This window comes from Cantharellus anzutake (genome assembly GCF_015039405.1).
Source record: "Cantharellus anzutake strain C23 chromosome Unknown EI90scaffold_1, whole genome shotgun sequence".
Classification (NCBI taxonomy): Eukaryota; Fungi; Basidiomycota; class Agaricomycetes; order Cantharellales; family Hydnaceae; genus Cantharellus; species Cantharellus anzutake.
In genome coordinates, this window is record NW_024066951.1 from 1,878,913 (window position 1) to 1,890,462 (window position 11,550).

An 11,550-nucleotide genomic window follows, 5' to 3' on the forward strand; every position below is an offset into this window, starting at 1 on the left:
TCATGTGTCCATTGCTTAGCGTTGTACACTTGCTTGCTTAGTAATCTCAATATTGCTACACCTGTGTATTAATCTTCTTTACGCTTTAACATGAGTGTATTTTGACTGGTGCTTTACATTGTTGGCCGACAGCAATTGTTCAGATGTACTCCAATTACAAAAAGTCAGCGAAGCATCGAGTTCAGGATGCTCTCAAGCATGAACAGAAATCAGGTATCATAAGGACGACCCCAGTCAGCAGTATCTCCTGCATACAAGCATACAAGCAATTCCAGAGGCAAAAGTTCAAATTGGCCCCATTACACGATGCCCCCACTTCATCTCAGGGTCCTTCAGCCGCAAATCCTAGTTCCCCTCCCCACACCTCACCTCATCCTATGGACGACTATATATCTGAGTCTCTTCACATCATTTCCGGCAAGGAAACATGTGAGCCAGCCCCCCCACCATTACCCCTTGATATCATGTCTAAGCATGCCATGCGACACAACCATCAGAGGACATGGTGGCACATAGATGTCCTGCCACATCTGATATGACCGTATATGAAGTGGATGCAGGAACGTTCTGCTTCATCAGAATGAAGTAAACCCCGTCAGCACTGTGATTGTGCTGGCCCTCAGCGAGTGGATGACATGCTCTGCATGTACATGTCACGGCTTGAGAAGCGGCAGATAAGGCATTGTGAAGAGCAAACACTCACTGTGCAGTTTGTCAAGTGCGGCTTGTTTCCCTGTGCCCCAGTCCGACCCAAACTTGCTGTGAGCATGGTAATACTTGACTGGGCCGCTACGCTGTTCTTACACATGACACCGAACATATGGGCGTGGACAACAACTGCTGAAATTATGCTTCAGCATGAAGGGCATCATTTCGAGACTGCAAGTTCATTTCGTCATCGATTTAGCAACTCCCTTGTGCACTATCAATTGCTCATCAGACTCATCGATGCAGAGATGGACTGCATGGCAAGTGCCATCCCCATTCCACGTCGTCTTCTGCCTGGCCACCTCTGCGAACCATCCTTGCCACCTTCAGTCTCAAATTGCCTTCCAGAATCAGACATGGATGTCGATCCTTCCCATCCAGATCCCAAGATCCCATCAGATTTAACGTCCAGCATACCCAGTGTTCTTCAAGCTCTGACCGTTCATGTAAATTTGGATGAGAACACTTCGATCGATGTGCAAGAATATCGAAATGCTCATACATCCCCTACATTTTCACATCCTGACCTCCCCAGTGACTACCTCTGGGGAAGGTGTCCATGTTGTTTCGGCTCTACATCTAGTCCAGACTCCTTCCCAGTCGCTCACATGATTTCTCCGAGGTTTAGCTGCAACTTACGTTGCCTCCGAAATCTGTCGAGTGACTGGTACAACTTGCAACATGTGATGTTCCCACGCTAAGTTGTAATGAGTTGTACATAGGTTACGGAATATAATTTTAAGTATTTACGCATGCGGTCATTGCACCCAACCCAACCCGTGGAGACTAAGGGAGCACATCCAAGGTTGTGAAGTTAATATCCGGGTGTGCGCGAAGATTAACAGTTTATATATTACTTGGTTGCCAGTCACTTGTCTGTGCCCGGTGGCATAAGTGGTATAGCGCTAGCTGGGGCTATGCAGTTTTTTTGAGTGACACATGTTCGATTCTCACTTAGGAAACTTTTTTTTTTCATACCCTCCACTCCTTAGTGTACAGAAAACAACCATTTCACACAATTATTCCATGGGAGGGCCCGAAAAAGGTTTTCCTAAGTGAGAATCGAACATGTGCCACTCAAAAAAACTGCATAGCCCCAGCTAGCACTATACCACTTATACCACCGGGCACAAACAAGTGACTGGCAACCAAGTAATATATAAACTGTTAATCTTCACGCACACCCGGATATTAACTTCATGTCAGGGCACACCCGCCTGACCCTACGCTGCACCCCGCGCCGTACCGCCCTACTCCGCTCCCCCGCTATCACCCTCTGTCTCCTCTCTCCCCCTTCCTCCTTTCTTTCTATTCCCTTCTATGGTCGACTTCCCTTTCTCTATGTATTACTAACACACCTAACCCCGCTCCCCCAATCACCGCGCCCGCCGCACGCATTCCCACTCACAGAGCGGCACACCTCTGGGATCTCCCACGGAGATACCCAGGGGAGTGCGGCTGTGTGCAGGGATGACGTGGCTCCTCCCACGTGACCCTGACCGCATGTATATAATAGCACCTGGGGTGGGAACAGAAGAAGCAGCCTTCTTCTCAACTTCCCACTTCAGGTAAGTACTGTAGCTTCCCCCCTTTTAATGATAACCAACTTCCCACTTCAGCCTAAGTGGTCGGGGACGCTCACCCCGTGACGGGACCGCCGCTACGCATAGCCGACACTTGTCCCATCGAGTCCCTCGCGCCGGGACCTCGCCGCTTTCGGAGCTGTCCCTGACACTTCACACCCTTGGATGTGCTCCCTTAGTCTCCATGGGTTGGGTTGGGTACAATGACCGCATGCGTAAATACTAAAAATTATATTCCGTAACCTATGTACAACTCATTACAACTTAGCGTGGGAACATCACGTGTTGCAAGTTGTACCAGTCGCTCGACAGATTTCGGAGGCAACGTAAGTTGCGGCTAAACCTCGGAGAAATCATGTGAGCGACTGGGAAGGAGTCTGCATCTAGTCCCACGTCCAAGTTGTCAGCAGATTGCATTGTTTCATTTGATGCAAATTTTCAGCTGAAGAGGATCAAAGACTATGATAGGAGGCCCCAGTACCGCAGATTGAACAAGATTGGTTCTCAGGATCCCAAAATGATGTCACCTCAAACAATTGAGGTTCCCCACGGTTATGCTGAGATGTGGCAGAGCAGGGTTGCTGAAATATGTGAACCCAAACGGAATTTTCAGGCTTTGAAAGGCAAAGGAAACATGGGTAGCGGCAAGGATGATCTTTCCAAGCAAAACCATGTCACCCCAGGGCTCAACCTGACAGAGAGCATGTATGATGGCTGTGAAGGCTCGTTCACAGCTGCCAACGGGGAGTGCCAGAAGGCATCCAAGAAGTACTTCGACGATGTTGTGGGGACAACTCCATGTACCGCAAAAAGTCAGATTCTGCGGAATTTGGTCACCAACACGCAGTACATATCTGCTGACGCTCCCGATACTCATTCCATCACTATCCAACACTCCATACACTCACTCCATATTTTCCCCATCATTCCCAACAGCCCCAAGCCAAATTCCCATGCCCAACCACGCTGCTAATTTCACCCCCTCTCCAGATCTCCATAACCACACATACAACCCAGCCATTTTTCTACCCGTTGGTGATGCTATACCTTCCTCCTTTACCCCCGGAGCACTTCCCAGAATGGCAATCCCATACCCGGATGGTTTAGCATGGAGTATAGTCTCATGAGGTCTTGACAGCACCTGTCTGTCATATCCATCCCCGGCCAATGACTTCCGGTCCCTCCGATCCCTCCAGTCTACCTCCGCTCCTTCTCCACTAACCTTGGAGCTCCCATATTCCGCAATCCCCTCGGTACCCCTCGATGGTCACCACCCCCTCCTTTCAATTTATTACCTATGCCTCCCTAAGTATGGAGCCCTGAAGACTTCCAGACAGCTCCGACGTCCGCTAGCGCACTCCCGCCTCCACTGGGCAATACACTCACCTGCCTGCAGAGCCCACCTTCAGGCCTATCCCTCCTTTCCATTTCTGGGTTATCACCTGCCTTTCCGTTAACCCCGTAACCTGACTCGTCAGTAATATTCAGTTGGCTAATGTTTAACCCCATTAGTTCCGCTCCACTTGGCTCTGCCATTTGCAGACCCATCTTCACTGTAACTATATATATATCCAACTTGTACATAGGTTACACTTCAGTAATAAAATCGACTAGAGTTTACCCCCCTTCAGTTCTGGTTGCCAGTTAGTAAGTTAGGGCACAGACATGTTACTTGGCACAGCACTCCTGGCATAAGTCGCTGAGGCCGAAGCCCTCCACCACGGAGACTTTCCTTCATCTCAACCTGGTCTCTGACACTGTCAATGGCCACATCTCAAGAACCACTGCACCAATTGGGACGAATAAGGGCTCGTTGGAAAGCTGGAGACGAGGAGATTGCTGACGGGAGGATAGGCGGGCGCTGTGGCGAACTGTTGCGGAGTTAATTTTCACAATTCCCATTTCGGACCCGTTGTCACATTTTCCCCATTCATTCATATTTCTTTTATTGTTTCTTTGTTCCCAATTGGATATTCATCATTTACGGTTGCCTAACGGCCCGTTTACATTCCCCCATGCCATTCATTCCATTTCAAACATATATAAACTAGATAACAGCTTGTACATAACAAGTTAGTATTGAATAGACCCATGAAGGGACAAGCAGAAGTTACATCCAAGTGGCAAAGACACCATCCACGACCCTAACGCCCCCTCTGAGCTAGTTGCTCAAGTATAAGACCCCTCACATCATAATACTCAGCCTTGACGTCCAAGAGAGACGTAGGTGAGTGTTTGTTTGAGGTTTTTGCAGACTCAGTAGCACCCACGGACCAAAACCCGGCCCCACAAACCACACCCACGCACACTACCACCCTCCCCCTTCTCTCTGTCTCAAGTCTAGGCGATAGACCCGTTACAATGAAACGGGCATTATGTCTGCTGTCTGTCGTCACGGCATACTTATAGAGCATCTCCCTTCGTCGTGGACCATTGGGTGCCTGTATGACATTGGTTGCCAGACTGATCGTGCACTTCACAAGTGGAACATTGCACCTGAGTGGTGGTCATGTCTGGTGTGGGGCATCTCTATCTTTCACACCTATGGACATCAATGGGCTTGTCAGCTATGGTATCACCCTCGGAAGGATCATGTCTGGGGTCTTTCGGATGGTGAAGTGTGTGAGCGTTTTTGGAGTGAACTGCGACAGCTCATACCAAGTCTTCAGGTTGTGGGGTACCACCATCGTCTCTTTGTGCTTGACATGCAGATGAGCCATATCACTGATACAAAGTGCCTGGATTTGGGGAATTGGTTGCACCATCACATCACAAATGCCAAGAAATGTCTCGAGTCGGCTCAACAGGCCCTCAAGGAGCAGAATGTGGATGACATGCTGGAACATTTCAAGGCACAGCATCAGTATCACTCGAAGCCTCAAGCTCGGCAAACCAAGACTCCCATCCACACCAAGATCAAGGCCATCATGGGCTGGAAGGCAACCATTGAGAGTTCTAGGTCACTTCTAGAAGACTTGAGGTGCAATATGCCTACCGGCTCTGATTCAGTGGTGGAACTCCTCCTGGCAGATTGGCAGGAACACATTGATGTCCTTGACAGCAGCGTTGTGAGGCTGAGGAGTTCTGTAGAGAAGGCCATGAAGGAGTTGCAGGCTAAGGATGATACACATGAGGAACTCAAGAAGGCAGAGAAGGATGTATGGGCAAATGGCTTCTTGAACCTTCGTGTGCTGCACGATCAGTTACTCCACAAATTACATGCAAGAAAACAGGAGCTGCAACGACTTGATCAATCTCATGGAGGACGAGTCGCTGACCAGAGTTTACGAGATCATGTGGACAAAGCAGTCTCTCGTCATTCAGCTGGAGTTGATGCCACTCTGAAGAAGTATAATGATAAGATCTTACAATTGGCTGAGATGAGAGGGAGAAATGGGGTTGCCGAAGATGCATGGCTTCCCTCACCACTCAGAAAGGAGGGTCTCTATAAGTTGGATGTAGATCAAGATATATGGCAAGATTGTGATCCTTCACAGTTCGAAGAGCTACCGGCATGGCTCGCTGATCCATGTGTAAAGGAAGGTATCCCTTTGGCACAGATGGTTGTCAGCTGCCAATCTGAGATTGCCAGATGTGAGGCTGAACATGCCAATCTCTGTCAATGGATATGGGAGGAGAGTTACCAAGCTGTTCACCTATACTTTGCTGCCCTTGGAAGTGATGTTGACGTTGCCTTTTTTTCCCTCATGTGGATTCACAGGCTTCACAAGCTACAAAATCGCTGGGAAGGAAGTACCAAAACTTTCGAGATCTCCGCTGGTACAAAAGATTGGGCTCCCAATGACCCTCCACCCTCTCTTCACACATTCCATAGTCTGCCCGAAGTTCAGGCTCTTGCTAAACATCATAACCCAAACCATTCACCCCCAGTCCACAGGGTGCCTGACGATGGTTCTGTCAGGTCCAACAGCGATGAGAGTGATATGTTTGAATTGAATGGTTCAGAGGAAGAAGATGAAATGCTTGCACAGTTAATAGAGGCAGCTGAGGCAGGTGGCGTGTCTCTAGATTAGAATGTTTTATATATACATCCAGGGCTTGGCATTCAATATAACAATATATTTTGGACAACTCCGCATATATATATATATATATATAGTCCAACTATGCCTTTGGATCTCCCCATAAGTATTGGCAACTTCCCACATCAGTTCTTGCACACAGACCTGGGGATGGTTATACTTAAGCATGGGCCCAACTCGGGTCCCTCCTTGTCTCTTTTCCCTTTTTCTGTTTCTTTCTGTTTCTTTCTACCCTTTTTTTTTTTATTCATCGTTTCATTTTCTGTTCACTGTATGAATAGACAGTCAACCCCTTCCCACAACCCCCGGTGAGTTCTTGTGTGCATGTTAACAAGGGAAAGATGGAAAATACAATGGAATAAAGAACGGAAAGGGAGGTTGTTTGATGACTCGGATGATAATGGGGAGGGTTATAGGAGGGGAGTGCGTGTGTAGCATCCCTCCCATTACGGAGGGGATTGTGGCGGTTGCAAAGCTTAAAAAAAGATGTAACTATGTTGTGTTTCAGGTGTGTGCGACATCCTAGTGGGTTGCTGCTATGCACCTGATGACTTGAGAAGCCTCTTTACAATAGGTTTATACAATGATGTGCACACTCTAAATCACAGTATGTCTGCAAATGGTACTTTCCCCGCTTACCTTCGGCTTCAATACACAACAACAAGTGTGGAATCAATGTGAAGGCACTTCATTCCCATGTGGAATTGATAGCGGAACATAGGTCAAACTCTCCAATATGCAAATCTCAATAGATGCACAGGGTTGAAAAAGAAAATCAATGCCGAAAATTATCATCAGCGGATATTGTTACTGTCTAGCAAGTCACTGGACACACTGAGCTGAATTCATGCTCAGACTCCAAGAGGGCAAGGACATCCGACTCACAAACTGGTACCTTGATGTTTTGAATGATAGAGCGTTGCATCTTGTCCATCAACTCTGTTGGAATATCAACAATCGGTTCCGACGACGGAGTGGCGAGGACGGTGTTGATTGTTGGTGGTGGAAGTGAAGTTTTGGGGCACGTCTTTTGCACCCCATTTTTCTTCTTTATGTGACGGGCTCGCCACTGGTGTAGTTCGCGTATAAGAAGGGAGTTTTTTGGACTCCCTCTCCCTCAGATCTCTAACACGAGTCTGACGTGAGATAGATTTTATTATTCTTTACAAGAATTGTCTAACTGTTGGCGCAGACACTTACGCGCCATAGGTACATACAATTTATAGATCTCTAACACAAGTCTGAGACACTTACGTGCCATAGCCTTATATTTAAAAAACTCAACACGAACCTGTGGGTGACGTTAGGCCCTGCAGATGAGCTGCAGAAATCTGCAGACCTGGGTCACACCTCCATGAGAGCCAGTTCAACCCAAAAATTTAATGACACCGGCAAGTTTGACGGGTTGCTTTGCAGAAGCGGCATCCTGTTACGATGAGAGCGTTGGTCATGGGAATTCAATAGTGTACAGCCAAGTGTGAGGATCGACTTTGAAATCCTTCATGATATCGAGAAATTGGTTGGCCACCGGACTTAACCTAATGGGAGAGTACTTAACATTGAGGGGATGCGGTGTTAAACTGAGAAGTGCGATACATCTGAGAAGCGTGATACGTCTGAGAAGCGTGATACGTCTATTGTGATGTATGTACGTAGTGATGGATGGACTTACCTGAGAAGTGTGATACATCTATTGTGATGTATCGGCTCTCAGTGCAAGTCCTATCTTTATATACATTTAATGTCAGTTCTACGCCACTGAAGTGAAACATGAGCGGTAGCCAAAGCATGAAAACAAAGGGCCAAAGCGACATTATGTTCACCGTCGATTGCCCTAAAAGCGCCTCCTTCCCAAAGCTCTCAAAGTGTGAATGTACGGTCCTAGGACCGCCAGTGGCGTCGGGCTGTAACTTCCAACATGCAGCCCAGGAGAGACAGGTGTCGTGGAGGGCATGTTTGAGACATTCCAGGGGGATGGACTGCCAGTATCCCAGCCATATAGACTTGAAGCTCACACTAAGCATAGAATGGCGACGTGACAGGAAGCGGAAGCAACAGGATGATATGGGTGACTGAAGGAGACAGAGGAGCTTGTGTGTCAGAAGCTGTCACGACCCGGCAATTCCCACGGTCAGGTGATCACTCCCCACACCTTCTCCCTCCCCCACTTCGACCCCGTCAACCCCGCTACCCGCCCGACGCCGCCTGAACAAGCCCGTCACCCTTCCCCATCACCACTACCTGTTTCCACGGCCCGTCACGGGCCTACGAGTCTTTCTTTATCACGCTTGTTTTTCTTGACGGCCGTAGACAGCTATCCTTCTCCCACACTCTTTGTTTGTTTTCGTTTCTTCTTAACCCCGCCCGCAATCTCCGTGAGATCTGGCGACTTAATTCCATTCATTCCGTTATACTTAAATACCGGTTGTACACTACCTCGTACTGCAGTTCGAAAATCAACTAGGGTTACCCCCCCGCACTCTCTGTCTGACCCAGTTGCACCTCCTGTCTCCTGAAATATTGGGGCCATGTCAAGTACGAGGCGCAACGCTCATGAACGAGTCGTTGAAGCCGAAACCCCTTTCCACCATGATTGTCATCCCCACCCTTGATGGGCTGTTACGCCGAAGCAGCGGACCTTAATGGTCGCCGACGGCGAGTCACGGTAACGTATTCCCATGCCCTGACAGAAGCATAAAGTCCACGTCATCAACAGGAAAGGGTGCAATGCAGCAAATTTGCAGCACTATGATACTCAGGATACAGTATTTGTCAGGGAGAATCATGACAAACAATGGCAATACTCTCGCCTCTGCCTTGCGATAAGGAGAGGTGAAGGACATTAAAAGTGCAAGAGGTGTGATGGTCAAATGGAAGCACATATGAAATATGAAAAGAGAGGGTCTCACCTTCAGCCCACAGTGGCCCAAGCCACGTTAAGCAACCTGCAAAGCAGGGGACCCAACATCGACCAAGAGGAGAGAGATTGATATAACAATATAACAATAAATTCGGACAACTCCGCAGTAACATGTGGCAACAGACCACATGACATCGGCAGCCGCAGCAAATGTATTCAGGTGCCACCTGTATATACATGGTGGATATATGTCAGAGACCAGATTCGAGACGAGGGAGAGTCTCCGTAGCGGAGGGCTTTGGCCTCAGCGACTTCTGCCAAGAGCGCTGTGCCTAGTGACACATCCGTGCTGTCATATCCATGCATACCCGACCCCAACCCGACTTCCGGACCTCCACCCTCTTCACCTCCGGAGTCATAACCTACCGCTGCCGTTCCGATACCCATCTTCGGTCTTGGCAACACACCTCCCCCTTACCTCTCTGACCCTATCTCCATCCGTTCCGATACTCATCTCGGACCGAACATCACCCCACTCGCCACCCTCCTACTACTCCGCTCCCCCTTCACAACACCTTCACCCTCCCGTCATCCCCCTACGCTTCCCCCATCCGCTCCGATACTCACCCTCGGACCTGACTACTCTCCTTTTCGCCACTCCCTCTTCCTTACCATTCCCCTCTCTTCTCCCTCTGTTACTCCTCCGCCACCCTTCCGCCAAGTTACGACCATCCACCGCTGTTCCGTACTTCGCACTCGGACACCGCTCGTACCTTACTCCGAGCCTCCATCATAGTCCCTACCTCGGACTTTGACTCCACCTCGGTCTTAGTCCATTGCATTGGTGACCTCATACTACGTAAACACCATTGCCAATATTCCTCGGACTTCCAACCCCGCCTCCGTAAGCTCCATAAGCTCCGCAACCCCTGAGCTTCGCGGACCGCCTTCGGCACTCTCGCTGCCTGTAATGTATTTCTCGCGTTTTCCCTTCATCCCTATTTGGACTACTGCTTCTTTCTATTCTAGCCAGTTAGTCATCATCCCCACTTCCCCTCATCCTCCTGCCCCTCTGGGCCTCGCCCTCCCTACCTCCTTTCGGATGTATCACCGGTCCTGCCTTATGACCTTCGGTACCTATCCGCTCCATCTACCCTTTGTTCCCGTTCGGACGTCTTCGTCCCGATTCGGTTACCCTTTGTTCTCCTTGTGCTTTTGCCCCTTCCATTATATATATCAGCGCTTGTACATACTCGTCTTGGTTTCAGTCCGAAATCGACCTGAAATGCCCCCTAGAGACTTCCTGCTCACCTACTGTGAAATTAAGGACCAAATGGACAAACAGCAATGGCACAGCGCTCCGCTTGAGTCGCTGAGGCCAAGGTCCCTCCACGCTAAGTCTCCGATTCCACTCCGGAGTCGTCCGTTTCCGCCCGTTCTAACACGTGCCCTAACTTACTGACTGGCAATCAGAACCGAAGGGGGGTAACTCTAGTTGATTTTATTACTGGAGTGTAACCTATGTACAAGTGGGATATATATATGGTTACAGCGAAGACGGGTCCACAATTGGCGGAGCCAAACGGAGTGGAGCTAACGGGGTTATACATTAGCCGACTGAATATTACCGATGAGTCGGGTCGCGGGGTTAGCGGAAAGGCAGGTGATAACCCAGAAACGGAAAGTGTCATATCCATCCCCGGCCATCGACTTCCGGTCCCTCCGTTCCCTCCGTTCTACTCCGCTCCTCTCTCACCAACCTCGGAGCCCCTGTATTCCGCAAACCTCTCGGTACCCCTCGATGGTCACCACCCCCTCATTTCAATTTATTACCTACGCCTCCCTAAGTATGGAGCCCCGAAGACTTCCAGACAGCTCCGACGTCCGCTAGTGCACCCCCGCCTCCGCTGGGCAATACACTCGCCTGCCCTGCAGAGCCCACCTTCGGGCCTATCCCTCCTTTCCGTTTCTGGGTTAACGCCTGCCTTTCTGCTAACCCCGCGAACCGACTCGTCGGTAATATTCAGTCGGCTAATGGTTAAACCCCATTAGCTCCACTCCATCAGCTCCGCCAATTGCGGAACCGTCCCCGCTGTAACCATATATATATCCCACTTGTACATAGGTTACGCCCTAGTAGAAAAATCAACAAGAGTTACCCCCCCTAGGTTCTAAGTGCCAGTCAGTAAGTTAGGGCACGGACGTGTCACTAGGCACAGCGCTCTTGGTAGAAGTCGCTGAGGCCGAAGCCCTCCATTATGGAGACATTCCCTCATCTCAAGTCTGGTCTCTGACAGAAAGGAGGGATAGGCCCGAAGGTGGGGTCTGCAGGGCAGGCGAGTGTATTGCCCAGCGG

General features: G+C 49.4%; 1 protein-coding gene across 1 annotated transcript; it reads left to right on the forward strand.

Moving 5' to 3' along the window:
- Positions 1-4,666: 4,666 nt before the first annotated feature.
- On the forward strand, positions 4,667-6,325 carry EI90DRAFT_3114785 (uncharacterized protein; the record flags this gene model as incomplete). Its single annotated transcript, XM_039062708.1, has 1 exon — positions 4,667-6,325. The coding sequence occupies one exon, from the start codon at positions 4,667-4,669 to the stop codon at positions 6,323-6,325; it is 1,659 nt and encodes a 552-aa protein (XP_038923980.1).
- Positions 6,326-11,550: the final 5,225 nt, after the last annotated feature.